Source organism: Rousettus aegyptiacus, unplaced genomic scaffold, assembly GCF_014176215.1.
Source record: "Rousettus aegyptiacus isolate mRouAeg1 unplaced genomic scaffold, mRouAeg1.p scaffold_m13_p_4, whole genome shotgun sequence".
Classification (NCBI taxonomy): domain Eukaryota; kingdom Metazoa; phylum Chordata; class Mammalia; order Chiroptera; family Pteropodidae; genus Rousettus; species Rousettus aegyptiacus.
Window position 1 is genome coordinate 148,322,889 of NW_023416307.1, and position 24,798 is coordinate 148,347,686.

A 24,798-nucleotide genomic window follows, 5' to 3' on the forward strand; every position below is an offset into this window, starting at 1 on the left:
GGCACGCGGGCTCTCGGGCCCAGGCTGATGTGGGTTCTGCCGGCACCCCACGCCTGGAGCCTCCAGCCCCGTCCGTAGACGCCCCGTGCTGACCGCGGCTCACTCCAGGGCACCTCATCCCCGGACCCTTCTGCCGGCCCGCGCACCCTCGGGTCCTTCTGAATCTTCCCCGCACCCACGGGTGCTCCTCACACCAGCGCGCGGGAAACCGTGGACCTCCTCGGTGTAAGGAGCTACTCCTTAGCAGCTTCTACCTCCGCACCTCGGGGCCCTCCGCGCCCACGCCCCTGCTCTGGGTTCCCGCGGCGGGGACTCCGTCGCCCAGCAGCTCTCCCAAGACCCTCACGGGACCCTCGACCCCGCATCCTACCCCATACTCCGTCTCCTACCTCCTCCAGGTAAACATCCTTCCTCAAGGCCCATGCTCACTGCTGCAGCTGTGCGATCCCTCCTCGGGCCCCGGGTCCCCACCCCGCGCACCCCTCCGAGCCCTAGCACCCGGCCCTGCTTTCCCCATCCACCACCCCCCCCCCCGCCCCTCACCCAACTCGTCTGCCAGACTCCTCTCCACATCCCTCATACCCCAGGTCCTTCGCACCTATCGCCATAAACCGTCTGGAATCGCCTACGCCCCACTCACCTGCCCGGGACCCCCGCGCGCGCGCGCGCGTCCCCTCCCGCCCCACACTCACCGCCTCCGTCTCACCCCGCACCCCTCTCCCCCCGGGGCTGGCGGGCCTCGCTGGCGGCAGCGCGGAGGCCGGTCCCCGAGCCGGGACACACCCACCCGCCCGCCCTTCTTCCCCTCGCTCCCTCCCTTTCTCCCTCCCTCTCTCCCGCCCTCCCGCCCTCGCTCAGCGCTCGCTCCTTCCCCCTCGCCCGCTCCCGCTTCCCGCGGCGCACGGCCTCCCACTCCGCCTCCCCGCGCGCAGCTCTCCCGGGCGCGGCTCCGGGGTTCATGGTGACTAGGCGGCGGCCGCTCGAGCCCAGCGGCGGCGGCGGCGGCCAGAGCTGGGGCGCGAGCCCGGGCCGCCTCTCCCAGAGCGCGGGGCCGGGCGGCGGGCGCGCCCAGGCGGCGGCGGCGGCGAGCGCCCCCCCGGCCCGCGGCCCCGCGCGTCCCCAGCGCTGCGCGTCTGGCTGGCGGGGGGCCGGGCGGGCGGGCGGCCGCCGCGCCGCGCACCCATGGACGGCCCGGCCATCATCACCCAGGTGACCAACCCCAAGGAGGACGAGGGCCGGGCGCCCGGCGCCAGCGAGAAAGGTGAGGAGGGGCGCAGGGGGGCCGGACGGCTGCGGGCCGGGGGCGTGTGCTCAGCCCGCACGGCCGGAGTTTGCTGCCCGGCGCTGGCACGGCCTGGGGGAGGGGTGCGCCCAGCCGCGAGGGTGCGGGGGTGTGGGGTGCGCCCGCAGGGGAGGCTGTGAGTGTGCATGTGCCGGCGGAGATAGGCTGAGCATGCCTGCGCTGGCGGAGAGCGCGTGAGGCCGGGTGTGCATCCCAGCAGGAGGTTGTGAGTGTGCGGGGGTGACCCCGGCCGGCTGGGAGTTTGTGTTTGCGCTCGTGCCGACGGAGAAGTTGTGAGCGGTTTTGTGTTCTTGACAGTTTTGAGTGCGTGTGCCTTGGTGGGTTTTGTGTGTACACGAGACAGAGAGGTTGCGTATGGATGCCTGATGAGCAGTGTGTGCACTAACTTGTGTGTGCACACTTCGAGAGATTGTGGGGTGTGCGGGTACCTAACAGGCTGTCAGCGCGTGTTTTCCTAACGGCTGTGCTTTTGTGTACGTCTGTGTGGGCATGTGAGACCTTTGCCTTCATGAGCATGAGCCTGAACATGCAGAAATGTGTGTTCACTCCTGCTCACTCCTGACGGAGTTTGTGTGTGTGTGTGTGTGATTGTGTGCCTACACCACCCACTGGCAGGTTGGATATGTTGTGTCCATCCACTGGGGTGGTGTATGTGTGTGCGCTCACACATACGAAGGCCATGTGTGTGCCTGCCCATGGTCCCATATGTGCAGATATGTGTGCAAAAGACAGTCTGTGTGCCTGCATGTGTTTAGTTGGTTGTACACATGGGGGGTGGTCAGGCAGGGCCAAGCCATTCCCCCCCCCCCCCCCCTTGGCTCTTTGCAGTCTCAATGACACCAGCCTGGGAGTATCTGCAAAGCCTGACTCTCCCTGGGCCCATTTAGTGCTTGGCTCTCACAGGCACTCAGGGAGACCTTAGGGTGCCAGGCATGTCCCTTTCCAGAGAGCTGGCGCTGGGCTACAGTGGTTTGATTTTAGCACATTTGGCCCCCATCACCCTTTTCTGTTTCCTTCTTCTTCTTTTTCTTTTTGTCTCTGGCCCTCTCTGAGACTTGGCGTCCCCTTCGCTCATGCGCCCTGCCGACTGACCCTCTCCTGAGCTGTCCTGAGGCTTGGACACTGTTTTGAAAGGCCAAGGAATCTGGCTTGTTTTGTTCTGATGACTAAAGGTTGCCTCACTCTCTTCCCACTGTGCACCCAGCAAACACCTGGACCGAGGTCAGGAGCAGCCCACCAGGACCCCTCCCTTCTCCAAGCCTGGACTGGCCACAGCTCACTTTGGGAAAGAGTCAAATTCCTTTCCATGTGTTATCACCCTTGCTGTGCCAGGGGTGTGAGGGGTGCAGCCCTTCTGAGGAAGCGGGGTGGGCATAGGGGCACACACACACCACTGCCTTTCCCCAAGCAGAGACCACTGGCCAAGCCCACCGGGAACCTGCAGGAAACCACCAGAGGTGCCCTCAGACTGGGGGTTTGTCAACTCATTTGCACTTTCGTAGACTGTGAACATTGTGTCTGCATACCTGTTTCCTTTTATGTAAAGTGAGAATTCAAACTCCCCCAGGCATTTTTCTGTACCTTACAAACTGGCTAAAAAATTCCAGAACGGGGAACATAACCATGTTACACAAACAGAAGCTCCAGATGCGGAAGTCATTCATGTCCCGCTCGCATCTGAGTGCTGGGTTTATTTTAAATGAGGGAACTCTTTTAAAAAAAAAAAAAAAAAATTCTACAAGAGTGTGCTCCAGGTGAACCTCCATGTTAACCTGGGGCCCAAGCAGACAGCACCTACCTGGTCTGGTCTTCCTGCCATAGGACTGTCAGTTCTTGGGGCCCTGGCCTGCAAGCTCTGGGCTGGGTGTGTCCCCTCCTGGAGGGTTTAGTAGAAGGCATCAAAGAGGTTTGATGCCTGTGCTCCTTACTCGCTGTGGATTGAGTGCTCTTTGTGATGCTTTGCCAAAGAGAATCCACAGCTTTGTGAGGAGAGGTGTGGCATGAAGCAAGGAAATATTTGTCAGGGCCTCAGCCCTCCTGCTGCCTGCCACCTAACTCCAGTAGGATCCTCTTCCATTTTCTCTTTTCCTCTAGCTGCTAGCTGCTCAGCTATTTAAAGGAGAATCAGTCCATCCAAAATCCAAACCATGTGCAAACACTCAGGATGATGCATGTTCTATTCTGCTTGTTTACATTGCTTTTCACCATAATCTTTTATCATCTTTAACAGCTTGTTTTGTTTGTTTTTTAGTGTCAGACTGGTTGATTATTAACCGATTAGAGGAATTCTTTACCTCCTTGTTCTGGGCCGTTGGGGGGGGGGCGGGGGGGGGGCGGAGATAGCTAGCTAGTAGGTTCTTGCTAAATCATCAAAATCCTTCTCATGTAGTTTTTGCCTTAAAAAATGGAAATAATTTTGGTTAACTACAGTGTGGCAATAAACTTTGGAGTCAGACTTTGGAACAGCTTCTTCAGATTCATAAACCACTAAACAGATTTAGCAATGCTCCTAAGCTTAATCATGTTGATGTGTTTAAATAGGCACAATATATTTTACATAATTTTAACTTTATGTAAACAATCACTTTGTCTTTAAATATGGGGGTCCAGGATGTTGTTTTTGTGGTAGGAAAGAAGCTATTGGTTTTAAAAGTTTACTTTTATCATCTGTTCTATAAAATAGGACTAGTAATGACTGCCTCTTGGGTTTGATTTGAGGGTTAAATGAGATGATGTACTTTAAGGACTCTTCCTGATTCACCATTGTGTTACTATTCCATAAGCCTTGCTTTAGGTGTTGATTTGCTAAGCATGGGCTGTAGTGTTTTGCGCGAGTTGAATTACTTCTTGACACATTACCACGTGGTGGTGCACCTCTCCGAGATGACTGTCAGCCCGGCCTGTCATGGACGATTTATTTCTTAGTTGTGTTTGATTTGACTGATAGCGTAAAGATGCAGAGACAAATTTCTTCCTGAGTTTAATTCAGTTCACTTTGCTATCTGGAAGTTGCCTCTTACAAATCAATAAGAAAACGTCAAACAATACAGTAGGAAAGTAGTCAAGAGAGATGAATGAGAAAGTCATAGAAGAAATACAAATGTCCAATAAGTGTATGAAGTGGTGCTCCACTTCATGTGAAACATTTTCATGCAGTTTGGTTAAACATTTAACTGATTGGCAACATCTAAAGTAAACACAAATATTGGGAAATGGATACTCTTAAAGACTTTTGTGAGAGAATAAAGTGAGTCCAGACTTTTTGAAGAGTAATTTAGTACTGAATCATTTGGCTACAAGTAACAAAAAACCAGAGTTATATTGCAGTTTATACCAATAGGAGTTTATTCTTCTCACATAAGGAGCCGTCTGGAGATAGGCTGCTGCTAGGTTTGGTTCAGCAGCTCATTGATGTCAGGGCTGACATCACTGTGATTCTCTTGGCTTTCCTTCATGTTGTAACATAGCCACCATCCCTCCAAACACCACAGTCACCTCCAGGGCAGGAAGAAGGGACAGTGCCAGTCATGTGTATCCCTTTTACCTAGAAAGCGAAAACATTCCTAGGGACCACTCGGCATACTTTCACTGATGTTTACTTGGCCAGAACTGGGTCACGTGGCCACCCCTCCCTGCAAGCAAAATGAGTTTCCAGCTTTTTAAGTCTTTCTTATGGGAGTGAGAGAGGAGATGATTGGAGCAGGTGGTGGGTCAGCCAACCAACAATGTTGGCCATGCCTTCAGAGCCCGAGTTCTACTTCTGGGATTCTCTCCTAGAGAAATATAGCCTCATATGTGCTCAAAGAACACATACAAGGATTTCCATTGTTGGCTACATTACTTGCAATAACAAAAATTGGGACCTTCCTAAGTGTCAACAGGCAAACTGACTGTGATATAATAGTACCACAGAATACTGCAGGACAATTGGAAGAACAAGTTAAATCAGACCTGACCATACTGACATGTAAATTTTCAAGACATTTTAAAGGAGAGAGGGAATTTGAAAAATAGTATAAACAGTATGGGTCTATCTTTGTTTAAAAAAAAAAAGTGTGCAAAACTGTATGTATGTCTAGAAACACACACAAAAATCTAGAAAGAAATACTAAACTGACAGCAGTGATTTTTATCTAGGGAGAAGACTGGGATGGGAAGCAAAGGAACTTTGCCTTTTTGTTTAAATATTAATGGAAATATACTCATGTTTTACAGATGAATTTTTTTTAAACTAAAGTAGAAAAGAAATTCTCCATAGCTGTTTGGAGGGGGATAGATGATTTAAGGAAATCGAACGATACTAAAACAAAAAACCCTCAATTAGTATGCAGTATTAGCAAGAACATCTCAGCTCTAGCTAAACAGTTAATTATTTTATAAGCTAATACATGTCCCTTGACAAGATTTCTGTAAGCAAGTTTGTTTTGGCAGATATTTTGGCCCAGGACACCAGATATGTTTCTCCCCAATGTTTGCAGCATGAAAGCTTAACTCAGAAACCTTTAACCTTTCGTCTGCTAACAAAATTATAGCGAGAAGATACTTGGAAGCAGTTGTTTTCTCAGATGCTAGAAGAGATTTGAAGCAGGTTCAGTCCGACTAACTTTTTAAAATTAAACTATTGATAGGTAACTTTAGGTTTACATGCAAGTGTAAGAAATCACACAGAGATCCCCTGTTCCCTGTACCTGGCTCCCCCCAGTGTTAACATCTTGCAAAACTGTAGTACATCAGGATGTCAACATTGGTATAGCTAAGATACAGAAAAATCCCATCACCAGGAAGACGTCCGGCGGAGTCCTTTTATAGCCACGCCCACTTCCTTCCCATCCCTGCCCCCTCCTTAGCCCATTGGCAACCACTAGTCCGCCCCTAATTTACAAAATTTTGTCATTTTAGGAATGTATATAAATGAAGTCAAACAATATGCGATCTCCTGGAATTAACTTTTTTCACTCAGCATAATTCTCTGGATTTTCATCTAGGTTGTTGCTTGTAGCAATAGTTTGGTTTTTGTTTTGTTTTGTTTTTTGTTTGTTTTATTACTGAGTAGTATATGACATGGATATACCACAGTTTGTTTAACCATTCACTCTTTGAGGGATGGATATCTTGGTTGTTTTGGGGTTTGGGCTATTACGAATAAAGCTGCTATAAACAGTAGTGTACAGGTTTTGCATAAACACAAGTTTTTACTTCTCTGGGATAAATACCCAGGCGTGCAATTGCTGGGTCATCTTGTAGTTGTATAGTTGCTTTTTAAAGAAACTGCCAAACTTTTCCAAAGTAAATGTACCATTGTACGTTCTCACCAACAATGAATGAGTGATCCGGTTTCTTTGCATCCTTACCAACATGCGACGTTGTCATTATTTTTATATTAGCCATTCTGATAAGTATGTAGTGGTGTCTCGTTATGATTTTTATTTGAATTTCCTTGATGGCTAATGATAGCAAACATCTTTTCAAGTGCTGCTTTCATTCTGTATATCTTCGGTAAGAAGTCCCTTTATGTCTTTTGCTTGTATTCTAATTGGATTTTTTTTTATCGTTGAGTTTTGAGAGTTCTTTATATATTCTAGATTTAAGTCCTTTGTCAGATATATGGTTTGCAGATATTTTCTACTTGTCTATAACTTGTCTTTTCATCTTCCTAACAGGGTCCCTTACAGAGAAGAAGGTTTTATTTTTGATAAGGTGCAAAATACCCATTTTTCCTCTTATTGATTGTGCTTGTGATGTCAAGTCTAAGAACTCTTATCTAGCACTAGATCTCAAAGATTTTCTCTTATTCTTTTTCCAAAAGTTTTGTAGTTTTACATTTAAGACCGTGATCTATTCTGAGTTAGTTTTTTTATAAGGTGAGAGGCTTAGGTTCAGTTTTTTGCCTCTGGATTCTTATCGCTTCAGGCACATTTGTTGGAAAGGCTATCCTCCCTCCTTTGAATTTCTTTTGCATCTCTGTCAAAAATCAGTTTGGCATATTTGTGCAGGTCTCCTTCTGGATTCTTTATTCTGTTCCCCTGGTTTATGCGTCTGTACCTCTGCCTAGACCACACAGTCTTGATTACTGTAGCGACATGTGAAGTTTTGAAATAAGATAGACTGATTCCTCCAACTTTTATCCTCTTTCAAAATTGTTTTAGCTGTTCTAGAGTTATTCTATATAAATTTTACAGTGACCTTGTCTGTATCTACAAAAATCTTGCTGAGATTTTGATAGGAATTGAATTAAAACTACCTCAATTTGGGGAGAATTGACATCCTTACCTTGTTGAGTCTTATCCTTGGATGCAGTATGTCTCTACTTTTTATTAGATATTCTTTCGTTCTTTCATCAGGGATGTTTAGTTTTCAGCATACAAATCTCATTAATGTTTTGTTAGATTTGCATCTGTTCCTCTTTTTTAAAGTGATTTTATAATATTTTTTATTTCGGTGTGCAGGTGTTTGATATAAAGCTATATATTACAGGATAGCTTGTATATAGAAATAAAATTGACTTTTGTATATTTTTCTTATATCCTATGACTTTGCTGAACTCACTTTTAGTTGTTAGAAGCTTTGTAGATTTGGGTTTTTTTTTTTTTACATAGATAAACATGTCATCAAATAAGAATACTTATATTCATTTATCATCTGTATGCCTTTTATTTCTTTTTCTTGCTTTATTGGATTAACTAGAACTTCCAGAAGGACGTTAAATAAGAATGGTGAGAATGGACATCCTTGTCTTGTTTCCAATGGGAAACTGTTCAGCCTTTCGCCATTAGGTATAATGTCAGCTATAGGGTTTTTGGCAGATAGCGGGCTGAGAAAGTTCCCCTGTATTCCAATTATTCTGAGATTTTTTTTTTTTTTTTTTATTAAGAATGGATGGTGAATTTTGTCATAATGCCGCTTCTGCATCAATTGTCATCATGCCATTTTCACCTTTGGACAGTTGTATGGTAGATTATAGTGATGGATTTTTTAATATTGAACCAGATTTCTTCCCTGGAATAAGCCTCATGGTTGCGATAGTTATTTCTTTTTATACATTGGTAACTTCTATTTGCTAATATTATTGTTAAGGATTTTTATATCTGTATTCATAAGTGATATTGGGCTGCAGTTTTTTGTTTATTTGTTTTTGTTTTGTTTTGTTTTGTTTGCATTGTCTTTATCTGGTTTGGTATCAAGCTTCATAAAATAAGTTAGGAAATGTTCTCTCTTCTCTTTTCTGGAAGAGATTATGTAGATTTGGTGTTAATTCTCCAGTGAAATCATCTAGGCCTGGAGATTTCTTTTGTGGGGAGTCTTTAAACTATGAATTCAATTTCCCTACTAGTTATAGAGGTATTCAAAGTATCTTTTTCTTACTGGGTAAGTTGTTATACTTTTGTTTTTTGGTTTTTTTTTTTTTTTTGAGATTTGATCCCTTTCATCTAAGTTGCTGAATTTATATGTATAGATGTTCTTAGTACTCCACCCTTGTTACCTGTTTGGTGCCTACAGTGACATCCCCTGTTTTATTCCTGATGGCGTTAATTTGTGTCTTCCATCTTAGTTTTTGTCAGTCTCGCTGGCGGTTTCTCAGTTTTCTTGATCTTTACAAAGAACCAGCTCTTTGTTGCATTGATTTTTCTCTGTTGCTTTTATGTTTTCAACTTCATTGATCTGTGTTCCTTTATTATTCCTTTCCTTCTGCTTGATTTGGGTTTATTTTGCTCTTTTTGTGGGTTCTTGGAGAGAAGCTTAGATTATTGATTTGAGACTTTTCCTATTTCCTAATGTATGTATTTAGTGCTACAAGTTTTTCTCAAACACCGATTTAGCAACATCCCACGCATTTCGATGTGTTATATTTTCATTTTCATTCAATTCAATTCAATATATTTTTAATAGACTTTATTTTTTAGAGCAGTTTTAGGTTCACAGCAAAGTTGAGCAGAAAGCAGAGAGAGTTCCAATATAATGCTGACTTAATACACGCAGCCTCCTCCCACTATTTATCTCCTATACTACTAACATCCTGCACCAAAGTGGTGTATTTATTTTAATCAATAAATGTACATTGACACATCACCCAAAGGCCACAGTTTACATAAGGGTTCACTCTTGGTGTTGTACGGTCTGTGGGTTTTGACAAACGTATGACATGTATCCATCATTATAACATCACACAGAAGAGTTTCACAGCCCTAAAAAGCTTGTGTTCTATTTATTCGTTTCTCCCTCCTCCAACCCCGGTCAACCACTGATCTTTTTACTATATCCATACTTTTGCCTATGCCAGAGTGTCACATGATTGGAATTATACAGTATGTAGCCTGTTCGGATTGACTTCTTTTACTTACTAAACACATTGAAATTTCCTCTGTGTCTCTTCGTGGCTTAGTAGTACGTTTATTTTCAGTGCCGAATAATATTCTGTCGTGTGGATGCACCACAATTTGTCCATTTTCCAAGGAAGACATCTTGGTTGCTTCCAAGTTATAGCAGTTATGAATAAAGCTGCTGTAAATATCTGTGTGCTGTTTTTTTTTTCTCTCTCTCAACATAAGTTTTCAGTTCATTTGGGTACAAACCAAGGAGTGGCACTGCTGTATCGTATGGTAAGAATATTTTTAGTTTTGTAAGAAACTGCCAAACTGTCTTCCAAAGTGACTTTACCATCTTTAGTTTCCAGAAGTTTAGATATAAAGTATTTTAGTGTGGAGTTCTTTGGTTTCCTCCTGTTTGTGGCTCGCTCAGCTTCTTGCATCTGTAGGGTTATGTCTCTTGCCAAATTTGGGGCATTTTCAGCCTTTATTTTCTTTTTCAGCAGTACCCTTTCTCTTCTCCTTCTGGGACTCTGATGACACAAATAGTAGGTCCTCTGTTATAGTCTCATAAGTTTATCAGTATTAACTTTAAAAAAAAGAGAGAGAGATCTTTCCTCTCTGTTGATACAGATTAGATAATTTTTATTGTCTTATTTTCAAGTTCATCCATTTGTTTCTAGTCTCTTCCATTCTACTCTTGAGCCCATCCACTGAACTTTTTATTTCAATTTTTGTATTTTTTGAGTTCTAAATTTTCCATTTAGTTTTTCTTCGTATCTTATATTTCTTTGCTGAGACCGTTTCCTTGCTGAGGCCTTCTGTTTTCTTTATGCATCTTCCATAAATTTGTTGTCAGGTGAGTGCGACATCCCTGTCATCTTGGCGTTGACACCCGTCGATCGTCCTTCATCTGGACAGAGCTTTTCAGGTTCTTGGAATAACAGGTAAATCGCCGTTGAAACTCCACATCTTATTTAAAGCTTCCGTTGTAGATGTTTTTCTCTGACACTGCTTCGAGGAGTAAAGGGGCAGCACCGCCTCATCACTGCCACATGGGAGTGGAAGTCTAGGGCGTCCGCTTGGCCTCTTCTGACAAACCGATCGGCAGGCCAGGGAGTTTCGGCTGTCACGTGGCAGAACTTCGGTGGGAGTGGTCTCGTTACCACTAGGCAATGGTGACAGCCCTGGTCTTCCTGACACCACCCCAGTGGGAGGGGGAGGAGCACTTCCTTGCTGCTGGTCACGTGGTCCCCACTGACACCACTGGGAGAGGAGAGGGCTCGTTACCAGCTCTCAGGGATGAAAGTTCTTGGCCTTCTCTGACGCTACCGCACCAGTTGTTGTGGGTACCTCCTTACTCCCGGAAGAGGGTGGAATTCTAGGTACCCACTGATTTGTATTGGCATGGGTGGGTTTTGGGGCCATAGTGTTGGGGGTTGGGGTGGTGAGGGGTGTTAGGCAGTAGAGCAGTTTTCGTCTGAGACTTTTCGGTCTTGCTAGACTATCTTTTTTGGTTCTTTTGTTACAAAAAGTAGGCTTTTGAGGGGACCCTTTTTGTCTGCAACTGTTGATTTTTCTCTACATCCAGGTTCTTCAGCTCGAAATCTGGGCTATATGAGGCAAATAGAAAACCCAGGATCACCACCATGTTGTTTCAGATCTCAAAATCCCTAGTTAGTCCGCCTTCTTCTTTCTACCTTTCAGCATCTTCTTGTTTGCTTTATAGCAATGTCCATGGTGTATAATTTTACTTGATGGGAAGAATAGGAAGAAGTATGTCTCTTTCATCTTCCTGGAGGCAAAAGTCCCCTGATTAACTTTCATACCTAAGTATGTTATGGAAGACTGGAATTAGAAAGTTGTAATCATAAAGGTTTATTTCAACATCGTGCTAATGACCTATGTAAAAGTCAAATTGAGTTAGTGCTTCGAGAATCTTGGTCGTCCCTGTAAAGAGAAATGATAATGAATTCAGTGTGAAATCAAGTCTAGATCAGAAGGGCTTAAGCGACAGCTTTGTTTAACCAACCTTAAAAGAATTTATTCGTAAGTTTTGATCATAACACCAAAATTTTAGATCAGTGTTCCTCAGTATCCTGACTTAAATGTATTTTTGATCTAATATCTGTTTGATTAGACCCACATCCGATCTTTCATTTTTTTACTCAATTAAGAAAGAATCCATTTAAGTAGATAGAAATGTCTTCACGGAGTAAGCACAAGGGAGCTTATCTCTGGATTCAGCGCTTGTGACCACCAGACAGGGCTCCCTAGCCAGTGACTGGACAAGACTGGTTCCAGTCTGTGCAGCTCTGGAAGGAGGCCTGAGGGCCCCAGGCTCTACTTGACTGGAGTGCCCTAGTTTGGAGAACCCCATTCAGAATGGCCGGACTGAGTTTTCAGGTTTCAAGTTTAATTCTGAGGTATTTGTTTATTTTTCTTCTGTGTAGTTCTATTGAGACATAATTGACATACAATACTATTTGAGTTTAAAGTGTATGGTATAATGACGACCTATGAATATATTGTGAACTGCTTACCACAATAAGTTTACTTAACACTCATCACTTCTCATAGTTACAAAAAAATTTTCTCCTTATGATGAGAACTTTTGGGATTTCTCTCAGCGCCTTTAAATAGACCATACAACATTGTTAACTATAGTTACCATATTGGGCCTTACATCCTTAATCCTTATTTACCTTATAACCTGAGTTTGTACCTTATGACCACCTCCACCCAATTCTCCCACCTTTTACCCCCTGTCTCTGGCAACCACAAATCTGATCTCTTTTTCTATGAATATGGGTTTTTTTTTTTTTTTAAGATTTCTCGTGTAAGTGAGATCATATAGTATTTGTCTTTCTATATAAGTGAGATCATACAGTATTTATCTCTCTCTGTCTTATTTCACTTATCATAATGCCCTCAATGTCCAGTCATGTCTTCACAAATGGCAGGATTTCCCTTTTTTATGACTGAATAATATTCCACTATATAGATGATATAACATGTAAATAATATTCCATCTTATATTTGTAAGGATGTGGGGGTGTGTGTGTATGTGTGTGTGTGTGTATTCATTCAACCATTGATGGATACTTAGGTTGTTTCCATGTCTTGGCTATCGTAACTAATGTTATAATGATCATGGGGGTGCAGATATCTCTTCAAGTTAACGATTTCATCCAGGAACTGGCAGAGGTCAGGAAACACTCTGGCCACAGATGCATCATTCTAGATTTAAATATACTTTTTTTTTTTTCACTCGCTTTGACAGTAATGTATGGTACCAAGGTCAGCAGCATATAGCTTCTAAAAAGGGGGGATTATAAAGATTCTCTTGGGGTAATACTGAAGGTATAATATGTACCTTCAAACTTACTTTCCAGATCTTAAATCTTGATTTGCCAGACATTTAAGATTCAGTATTTTTAACACCTATCTTTCTTTTAAAAATTTACTTTCTTTAAATAATTTTCTTTAATCTTTTAACATAATTTTTCTGTTTTTAAAAAATTAGGGTGCATATTCAGTGCTTTATTTAGAATGAGATTAAGCAAATATTTGTCTTTATGGCTTTGAAATAATATCTCATAGTGGAGCAAAGACTTAGGAACCGCTTGTAGCTCTGGGTTGGGATGTGGACATTTTTGTATTTGGGATCAAGACTGAAAACACTGGTGGCATAGTTCTCTGAAACCAGAGCCTAATAAACAGTGATCTTTATGGATGCTGAGGATTATGTAATCTCTTGAGTAATAGCTCATTTTGATTTTGAGTAGCTGCTTCAAGTTAAAAACTGAAAGATTTCTTTGTAATTGTAATTTGTATTAAGGCTATTTGTCAAAATATTTTAAAATCCTGTACTTAAAGCAATTTAAAAACCGAAGAGAAGTGGCTTAACATCTGATGACTGATACTATTATTACCTTTCAAAATTCATATTTATCCTAAGCTTTCAATGTTTCAGGGTATTTTGAAGAACAATCTACATCACCTTGTCAACATGGCTTGAATAAATGTAGCCGTTTAATACCAGAGAGAAGTCAGTATTCCAGTAAAAGTTCATACTGTACTTTAAATTGTATATAATGTCTCCCTCTGCATTGTGATCAAGATTTAACTTTTATACTTAGCATATCATAAATTTGTTCTAAGTATTTGCCTCACTTATGTTCAAGTCAGAAACCACTGACTTTACTTCCATGCACTTCAGTCAGAACCATATTTTCTTTCCCCTTTTTGAGGAAACGGCTCAACGTTATTTTTGTTTGGGTAAGAACAGATATGTTTCATAGCAGCCATCAAACAAGTGTACGATTCGAGTAGCCGGTAACTCTTGTCAAAGACATCAGCACTTATGGGTGAACAATAATTTTTCTATTCTACAGTAATACCCTGATTCACTACCATAGGCCTAACTTCTCTCCTTGAACCTTTCTTAAGTTTAATTTTTTTATTCAGGTACATTTGCATACAACAAAAATCATTCTTCTCTGTGTAATTCAAGGTTACAAAGTTCTGTGGGTTTTGACAGACTCATGCAGCTGTCCGCCGCAATGGAGAGCATTTCCATCACTCCCAGGATGCTCCCGTGCCCCTCTGCAGTCATCCTTCCTCCATGCTCAGCCCCGCGCAAGGACCGTTCTGATCTTTTTCCTGCTGTTTTCTGCCTTTTCCTGAAGGTTACGTGAATGGAATAATGCAGTATTGTAGCCTTTTGAGTTTGGCTGCTTTCACGCAGTATAATGTTTTTGAAATTCATCCAGATGATTGCACGTATCAGTAGTTTGTTGCTATTGCTGAGTAGTATGAAACTGTATAGATGTACTACAGTTGGCAAGTATATGTTTAACATTATAAAAAAAACTTCCAAACTGTTTTCCAAAGTGGCAGTACCATTTTGAGTTTCCACAAGCAATGTATGACTGTCCCGGTTGCTCTGCATACAACCTTGTCAGTATCTGGCATGGTCAGTTTTTATTTTATTCTAGCGGGTATCAGGTGGTATCTTGTTACGGTTTTAATACATATTTCCATAGCATCTGATAGTGTTGAGATTCTTTATGTGTTTGTGTACCATTTAAGTTATCTGCTGAAATGTGTCTTCGAATTGTTGCCTTTTTTAAAAAAAAATTGGATTGTTACATTTCTAATTATTGAGTTTGAAGAGTCTATATGTATTCTGGATACAAGTACTTTGTTGAATATGTGTTTTGCCAGTATTTCCTTCCGGTCTGTGGTTTGCTTTTTTATTCTCTTAGCAAGGTCTTTTATTTTCCAGTTTTGTTTTTTTTTTTTTTTGGTGGGAAAATGCACACAACCTAAAATTTACCATCTTAACCAATTTTAAGTGTACAGTTCAGTGGTGTTAGGTACATTCATATTGTTGTGCAACTATCACCACCATCCATCTCTAGAACTTTTCATCTTGCAAAACTGAAACTCTGTCCCCATTAAGTAGCCCCTGGTGCCCACCACTCTACTGTCTGTCTCTGGTTTTGACCACCCTAATTACCTCATATAAGTGGAATCATACAACATTTGTCTTCTGATGATTGGCTTATTTCAGTTAATATAATGTCCTCAAGGTTAATCAGTGTAACATATGTTAGAATTTCTTTCCTTTTTAAGACTGAATAATATTACATTATGTGTATATATGTATATATAACATACAATATATAGTGTATGTATATGTATAATGCCGTACATATTGTATACACTTTTATAGATGTGGCATGTAAAATATACCACATTTTGTGTATGTGTTCATTCCTCAGTGGATACTTGGTTGCCTCCATATTTTAACCATTGTGAATAAGTCCGTGAACATGGGCTTACAAATGTAAGCTTGAGTCCCTGCTTCCTTTTGGGTTTATATCCAGAAGTGGAATTGCTACATCATATGGAAACTCTGTGTTTAATTTGTTGAGGAACAACCGTACTGTGTTCCACAGCAGCTGCACCGTTTCGCATTGCCACCAAGTACCTAAGGGTTCCAGTTTTTCCACATTCTAGTAAATATTTGTTTTTCTTTTCTTTTCTTTTTGATAGTTGGAGATGTTAAAGATGTGTTTTGAAGAGCAGAAATTGAAGTTTATTTGTTCGCACATGGCTATCCAATTGTTTCCACATCGTTGTTGAAAAGACTTTCCTTTTCTATTGTATTGCCTTTGAACCTTTATTAAAAATAAATTGGCTGCATATGTGTGGGTCTATTTCTGGACTCTCTCCTTAAATTTTGATCAGCCTCCTTAATGTGAAGGCAGTGTTAAGCTTAATATAGTACCAGTCTCCCTCGGTAGTAAATTTTTGGTCATGATTTAAACAGAGGAGAAGATCAAGACATTTTACAATCAGGCAGGGCACATCCTCTGCATTTTACAGTGAGGGGGCTCTGAAAGATAAAACCGGTGACTTTCTCCACTCTATTTTTAGTAACTTACCCAAACAGATTTTGTACAGTATGTCTTTTTTTCAGGTTTAAAATTGGGGCTGAGAATTTCTTCTAATCTTGAATAGCCTGCAGAAAGCTAATACAAAAGTACAAGATAAGATAAATAAGCATTTGAATTTAAAATATAGTCTCCCATGGTTATACAATAGTATAAAAATAGTGACTATCTTGATGGAAGCTAAGAGAACAAAGGAATAGAATATCACTAGAACAGAAATGAATGTGCCGAAGCCCCAGCACTGCAGAGAGGGCCTGGGCTCTAGAGGATGTGGGGAGACCTTTCAGACTGTCCACTAACACCTGCAGAAAAAAATGGGAGGGCTTACACTACCTGAAACTGTAGGGACTAGCTGGGCTCATTCACTGAGTAGGTTGAGTTCTTTTGCCACCAGTTAAATAAACCAGGTGAAACTTTTCTGAGAATGAAATCCTCACCCAGTTTGTATAAAGATGACAGTTCTGTTTGCCACTAATGTTGAGATATCGCTTAGAAAATAATGTAGAGATACTCAGAGTCTCAGAGATGGGAAGGACTGGGCAAATGGCTAACATTCTTTTCTATCTTCCTACCTCCTGTCTGGGCTCCCATTCCAGTTCTTCCTTAGTGAGGCTGCTGGATATACATTTTTAAAGCATAGCTCTAATCATTGTGCCACCTGCTCAAAGCTGTTTCTCAATAGTCCCTTATTGGCCCCAAGATGAAAACGTGACATTTCACAGCCTGCAGCCCTTCACGGACTGACCCTAGACCACCTTTGCAGCCTTTTGTCCAGGGACCCGCTTCCCTGCTCTAATGAACCACTTGCCAAGCCCAGACATGCTGTGCTTTTTCTCTGCACTGTGCACGTACTGGTTCCTCATACTAGAATTCCCTTTCCCTTTGTGCCTGGTTGATTCTTAGTCATCTTCTAAGATCCAGCTCAGGCATCACCATCTCTTGACACCTTCCTGCACTGCTTGAGCAGGATGCAGTCGAGTATCAAGTTCAAGGGCATAGGTGTGGGTTTGAATTCCAGCTCCATCAATTATGAATTGCGTGAACTTTGACAAGTTATTTAATCTCTCTGAGCCTTGATTTCATAGTAGTAAATACCTCATAGGTTTATTATGAGGATTGAATAATATGTATTATGTAGTACATATCAAAATACATAAATGTTTAATAAACGTGTTCTTATTTATATAATCTCTAATTTGTTTATTCAGTAAATATTAATTGAACACCCACTACGTGCCATTCATCTCTACCAGGTGCTTGGGATGCACAGGTACATGAGACCTGCCCATGTATTTCAGGTGCTCAAGTACAGTCCTTTAGGAAGATGGTATGCAAACTGCCATGGAAGCTACCATTTATATTGTGGCTAATATATGCCAAGCACTTTATATGTGTATCTCATTTCATCCTCCAACAACCTAAGTTGTAGGTAGTATAATCCCCATTTTAAAACTGTGGGCATTGAGTCTTGGGTTAAGTGACTTACCTATATGGTTGACATTTAGATCCATGCATACCAAATAGTTGAGCCAAGAGTTAAACCTAGTCTATCTGGCTCTGTCAAAAGGAAACTTGGGAAATATTTGAAGAATATCCTAAACTCTTTGAGATTGATAACTTCAAAGACAGCAACCATGTTTTTCCAAAAGATGCTTCTTTCTACTTTTGCCAGAAGCAGCATATTTAACAGGATAAATTCTAGGGTTTACCCAAGTCGACAGGCAACATTTTCTTAGAATAAATGTTCTGTTATTTATATAACAAATTGTTTCTTCAAATCCTGTTATTAACTCTTAACCTTCTTCTATATTCACTGTGTACCATAAATAGTAGAGAAATTAAATTTTATAGTAAAGATCAAGAATTCAATAACTTTTATCTCTAAAATTCTGGAAGAAGTGATAGTTTTTTACTCATCACTTATACACTCACTCTAACTATGTAACTAAACAAAAGTAGAGTTTTAAGATGTCTTTAAAAGGAAAGAATGCTAAGCAGCCTCTTAAAGATGCTTGAATCCCATTGTGTTGGTCATGGTTATTAGTGGCAAACCACAGAATTCACTTCAACTATTTTAGACAGAAAGGAGTTTGTCAAAAGATTTTAGTGGCTAGTAGATCCTCTTGTATGGCCCAAGAATCAGATTTGGCAGTTTCATGGCCGGGAAAAAAATGCTTAACTATATCTTAGCAGCATTCTGCTAATGATTGCACTTAAAGCATCAGTGTAACAGTACTTATTCTCAAACTTGCTGCTCATTTTCTAGGAACTACTAGAAATAAAAAGGAAACCAATTCCTGTAGGCCTGTTTCATTCTCTTTCGGTATATGCTCATTCAAGGAGCTGGGCTGAGGTCTAGTTAAAAGAGATCTTACAGTAACAAAATCATAGTTGAATAAATTGAGGCATGTTCAAACAATGAAATTATATATGGTAATAAAGAAGAATAAACTAGAGCCACATCTGTTAATATTGCTAAAATTTAAAAATATTGAACAAAAAAAAAGCAAGGTCCATACTAATACATACAGTATAATGCCATACATATAAAGTTGAAAGCATACAAAAATAGTTTCTATATAGTATATGGATATGTGCATATGTTATAAAACTACAAAAACATCTTTGGGAATGATGAATAACAAATTCATAATAGTGATTCTTTCTGGAGAGAGAGGAAAAGGAGTGAGATCAGGGAAGGGTACACAGGTAGCTTCAGTTGTATCTTCAATGTTTTGTTTTTTAGGATCTATTTTCTTGAGACAAATACAGCAAAATGTTAAAATATGCTAGATATGAGCAATTGAGTAGCCCAATACATAGTTTATTATATTCTCGGTACTTCTCTGTATGTTTAAATATTTCATAATTTAATACGTTAATCCTGGACTTTACTTGAGTATTAAGATCTTTAAAAATAGTACCATTTTTACACAGAAATAAATTCAAAAGAAGTGGTAAAAATACAGTTATTGAATTTAGTCGGTTCTTTTCCACCTCGGAAAGTATTCAGGAAGATGTCCAAAAAAAAAAAATGGTCATTGAACTTTCCAATGGGGGTTCAGCGATCCTCAGTGAGTGCTAGCCCAGGCTGTGCCAGGTGTGCAAGCTAGAACCAGGTCCTATTATGTTTCTCTCAGGTGACCTTCCAAAGGATGTCATGAGTGCTTGATCTAGAGCCAAATTGGCTTTGTGTGTAGAGTGCTGGTCACAAAAGCCCATGTTGGTTTAAAATGTTCTGTTTACGACTGTGTAGTCAAATAGCCTGGGTGTCATCAAAGGAACAGTTTCCCTTATTTGCCCATTCTACCCTGTTATCGTGGGAATTTATTTTGGGAATAAAGAAACCGAAATGTTTAGTCGAGTCCTTTATATTAAGCGAAGTGAAATCATATTGGAAGGAGAACAAAGGAATGTGTGAAATGCTAAATCAAGAGGAGTCATCTTAAAATAAATCAGCTGGAAAAGCGTTTGAAGACTTGCGGCGTCACTAGCACCAGGGCCCTCGAGAAGACTTTGAGCTGCTGGGATTTCCATTTGAACTCGAGCTCTGTCTCCCCAGTGGCCTCGGCTGCCTCCAGCACTGTTTTCTTAGTGCAGAGATTTTTAACCTGGAATCCACAGATTCCCCAAGTGGTTCATGAATAGAATTCAGGGAGTCCATCAACTTGGTTAGAAAACAAAATGTTAAATCTTAATTTTTATTGACCTCTAACTAAAATTTAGCATCTTTTTCCATTATGGAGGTAGCTGGCAACAGACTACTGTGGTATTAATGGTGCCTGTAACTTTATCATCATGTCCAAAACAGATTGGCCTGTGATTTTCTTCTCTTTAAATGTCCCCGTGAGGTTTTGGTGTCGAGGTTATGCTGGCCTCAAAAAATAAACTGGATAAATTTATTCTCTGGAAGAATTGTGTAAGGTGGTTATTTCTTCCTTAAATATTTGGTAGAATACGTTGGTGAAGCCCTTTGATGCCTGGAGTTTTTTTGTAGGAAAGGTTTTTGTTTTTGTTTTTTTTCAATATAGATTTAATTTACTTAACAGAGGTAAGACTATTCAGATATTCTGTTTCTTCTTGAATATGTTTTGGCAAGATTCTTTTTCCTAGAACTTTGTCCACTTCCTCTATATTTTCAAAATAATGGGTGAAAGCTGTTCAAAATATTCTCTTATCTTTTTAATGGCTATATAATTTGTAATGCTGTCCTCCTTTTCATTCTTGATATTAGGTAAGAAATTTTAAACATTAACAAAACTCAGAATTCTTAAGGGTTTGGGAAAACAACAATAACTAATAGGAGTTTAAATTAGTACAAGCCTTCTAGAAGACTGTTTTGCAGTGTGTATCAAATGTAAAAAGTAAATATATTTTATCCAACAAAACCCCTCTTAAGGAATTTGTCACAAACAAATAATTTCATAAATGCAAAAATAGTCAACATAGCATTACCTATAGCAGCAAAATAATTTTTTTAAAAACCTGTAAACAAATTAATAGGGGACAGGGAAGTAATTATATTATTTACATTCACTAGAATACTTTTTGTAGTTACAAAACAATATTGACATGGAAAAGTGCTAATATTGACATGGAAATATTGTTGGTCACAAAAAACAAGTCACAGAAGAGTATGTACAGTGTAGCTTCTTCTTTATTAAATACATACTTCTATGTGTGAATGTGTACATAGAAAATAATTTGGGAACATGGCCACCAAATTTCCTACAGCCATTATCTAAGGGTGGTAGGATGTTGGGTAATAGTTATTTTCTTTTTGCTCTTCTACATTGTTTAAAATATTTGCATGAACATGCATCACTTCTACAAAAATAGCAAAACTTTCTAAAGAGCTTGGCAGTAACAAGTAGATGAGAGGGTGTTAGGGAAAGGGAGTATCAAAGCATTTTTCTTGCCTGATAGAGAAGGATAGCTTAAGGGTATAAGAAAGAAGAAATTATCAACTGAGCAAATCCTTTAGAAAGACAGGAAAGGCCTGGACTCCTGCAGAAATTAGCCTTAAAGGGGCAGGACAACATTTGTCTCCAGAAAGAAGGAAAAGGTGATTGGATATGTGCAGAAGTGCACGGCCAAAGACAAGGGAAAATAAGAATGTTCGAAACTCACGGCCGTCAGTTTCTTAGTGAAATTCGAAGTGAGAACATTTGCCCAGAGTAGGGGAAATGAGAGTGCATCAGGGGTCTTGAGGAAAACAGTGAGGGTCTCCAATAGGATTGACAGTAGGATTGGGGTTCAATGGGGTAAGGACAGCTGAGCTGATGGGGGGTCTTACTGAAGCTTTTGGAAGGGAGCCCAGTGGTATGGCTGGGCAGTTTTTTCTCTATGGGGAAGGCACCAGGTTGGAGGGTAGCACAGCAGGGTTAGCAGAACTCCAGAGGATGAGATCATTCAGAATCGCGATAGGACAATTTAAATAATTGGCCTTCGAATTCGGGATGCTTGGCAGGAAAGTGAATTCGACTGGATATCTAGTTGGAATATGGACACCCAAGAAGTCAGAAGACAGGAGTTCATGGTCAGAGTGGGGTTTCAGAGTTTGACATGTTATAGGAGTTCTGGGTGACACAGATGTCTGCTAGGTGGCCGTGGGAGTACAGGATAGTCAAAGAAGTTGGGGCCGTCAGAGGATTGTGATGTGGGAGATTAAAATGTCTCCTTCATGGATGGTAGCATTTCCGAGGATGTTGACAGGAATTCTGTCGGAGAAGATTTTGAGGGAGGTACTAAGAGATTGGCTTCAAGGATGGAAAGAAAGCTACCTGCTCAGCTAACGCGTGATGAAGGGAGCTGGCAGAGTCCTGGTCTGGAGCCACTGTGGGGTGGCAGGGAGTTCATCGACCTTCTCTCCCAAGGCTGGGACCCTAGGCTTGGGGAGAAATCTCCCCTCCAGGCAGAGGAGCAAAGCCAGGTTTCCTTCCACTGCAGCAGGCTGAATGGTCCAGCAGGAGAAATGGTCCAGAAAAGGAGAAGGAAGGCTCTGCAGAAGCCTCTTAGCAAAGGGACAAGGGGTGCGGGTTGCAGATGAGTTGGCAAAAGCTATGAGAAAAGGGGTTCTTAAGAGAACCAGACAAGTGAGAGGAAAGGCTGAGCTGCAAAGGGGTGGAGATTTGTTTGCTGGTTTCCCAGAGGAAATGCTGAACTGGATGTTTCTTTTTCTTATCACAAGGCAATATCTGCTCACTACGGAGAGAACAGAAACTACAGATAAGCAAAAGGCAAAAACAAGTAAACGAAAAAAACATACCCACGATCCCAGGGTCCTGGGGCTTTTCCTATTGACATCGTCTTCTCCTCCCATTCCCACTGCTGCAGATCCAGGTCAAGGCCATATCAGCTCTGGTATGAGCTTGACCTATGGGTCATAAATGTCTCCCTTGCTGAGCCCCCAGGCCTGCCCTACACCCCCCCCCCACTCTTTTCATCCTGCATAGGCCACCCCGTCATTGACCCGATACACCACTTTCCAATGTCACATCTCTTTTTGGTTTCCATTAAATACTGCATTTCCTCCCTGGCTTCAAGGGCTTCTGTGATCTTAAGAAAACCACACCAGTGAGAGGAAGGGCTGGAACTCTCCTACCTACCTCCTCACCTATGTTTCCAAACATTTCCCTTTACTTAGACCTGCTTCGTTTCCTCCCAGCTCACTCCCCCCCCCCCCCCCACATCTTCTCATCGGGTCTCTGTCCCCGCACTATGATGAGAGTGACCATTCCAATCTACCCTCTCCCAGTTGTCAAAGCCCAGTGCCCTACTCCGGCCCATACGGACTGACCTTCGCCCTTCCAGGTACTCATCTGACCACTCTTTTTAGGACCTCATCAGTTCTGTTTAAGCAACAACTTAGACGTGGTTAGGACACTTAGGCAGGAAGCACAGGATTCAAAGCTGGGAGGAACCTAGTCCCTTGATCTTACTGATAAAGAGCCTAAGATTCAGAGAGACCTTGCAAGGGACATTCCCAAAGTCACCCGGCAAGCTATTAGTAGAACTGAGACTAGAACCCTAGTTCTCAGACCTGAATGCTACTTATTGAATTAAATATTGCTTTTAAAATACAGTTTTTTCTCTGATGCCTGATGTGAAACCCTAAAGACCCAAAGCAGTGGTTACCAGTGTTTAGAATACATCTGATTACCTGGATAGATTTCTAAAAATCCACACTTCCAAGTCCAGTAGAGGAACACCCTGATTCAGTAGATCCAGGATAGGACCCAAGTATCTGCATCTTAAAAAAAAAAACAAAAACAAAAACAAAAAAAAGACCTCCCTCCCTGACCCTGGTATAGGGAGCCCACAGCACCCTTTGAGAAGTAGAGCTCACGTCTTTAGTTTGGCTTCCTTTTTCAGCTTGCTGAGATTGGCCCAGTGGACACTTAAGCTTTTCTGAAGCTTCTCAGCTGCAGGTTTGGGTTACCCCACATCCTGATTCCCGTCCAGAGTGTAACAGCGGCAGCTCAGTGCAGTAGCCTGTGTACCTTCTCAGGCTCAACCTGCCTGGCCCCAAGCTGCTGTCTTTCCCTGGAGCCAAATTCTTCTTCAAAGTACTTTTGGGTAAATATTGAATGTAGTGGCGTTCTTGTCGGAAACACCCCATTTGCCAAGGTGTTTCTAAGTACCTTCTACATAGTGTGGATGCCCAGCCTCTGTGTCCGGCCAACTGCCAGTGCCACAGGACACCCAAGTCAACCAAAGCCAAACATGTGCCTAGAGCTCTCTAAATCCCAGTGTACATAGCCCTGGGCCAGGATGACAAGCAGGAAGGGTGGCTTGTGTCGTGCGTGACTAGGGCAAGACGTTGGACATACGCCTGCCCAGGTTCGTATCTCAGTTCCACCATTTCTAGCTGCATGACTTTTGTCATCCCTTTGCCTCTGTTGTTTGATCTATAAAGTGAAGCTAAAAATTATAAAGATAATATGATTATGATGTAAAAAATAACAGTAGTTCCTACCACCAGATAGTTATGAGGATAACAAATTAATGCACGTGAAGCACTTGAAATAGTGTTTGGCACATAGTAAATGTTGAATAATTAATGTATTTGTTAATTGCAATTAATAACAATATAAATATTTCATGAAAAGTGTGATTGGATTAATGAGACTCTAAAGAGGTGACTCACCGCCCTACACGGTTATCAGCTCCCTCTTTGTTGCATGAGCCTAGATCAGAGGAATGACAAATACTGTAGTAATAGCTCTTGAAAATGCTTCCTGGACCTCCGAAGACAATATGCCAGGTATTTCCTAGCAATAAGGTCAAGCCATGCATAATTTAAGAAATTATACAGCTATTCAGCGTTTTGGTGCTTTGATAAGATGGCAGTTATGTAATTGGCTGCAACCACACGGATGAGCAGAGCTGAAGGTGGGGGAGAGGGTGCTTTGAAAAGACGTGTTAATGCTGGAGTGAAGGGTGTGATAGATGAGGACGAGGCAGCAGCTGCAGTCCTAAAGACCGGGTCCGGGAGATGCGTGCATGCCCGGTGCCATTTTTTTGGCACATGTTGGCTTGACAGCAGGAAAAACAGCTCCCGACATTTACTATCAAGCTAACACCAATGGGAGGTATGAAAGTTTGTCTTATATTAGCCATATTGCCAGTGTTTTCTCACTCCTCGGTAGTGTTTTTAAGCGAAAAGTAAGATTACATCAGTCTCTGAAGTGACACAGCGCTGAATTAAACTCTGAAATCATATGGC

The 24,798-nt window shown here is 41.6% G+C and overlaps 1 protein-coding gene across 2 annotated transcripts in view; it reads left to right on the forward strand.

Moving 5' to 3' along the window:
* The first annotated feature begins 879 nt into the window (after nt 1–879).
* Nucleotides 880–24,798, forward strand: part of CTDSPL (CTD small phosphatase like) — a 108,671-nt gene continuing 84,752 nt past the window's right edge. Inside the window, exon 1 of one of the 2 annotated variants that reach the window (XM_036219888.1) lies at nt 880–1,261. In XM_036219888.1, the coding sequence (XP_036075781.1) occupies nt 1,183–1,261 (79 nt within the window). In that variant the 5' untranslated portion in view covers nt 880–1,182. The remainder of the gene's footprint in view (nt 1,262–24,798) is intronic. The other variant, XM_016123939.2, reaches the window with a different exon arrangement.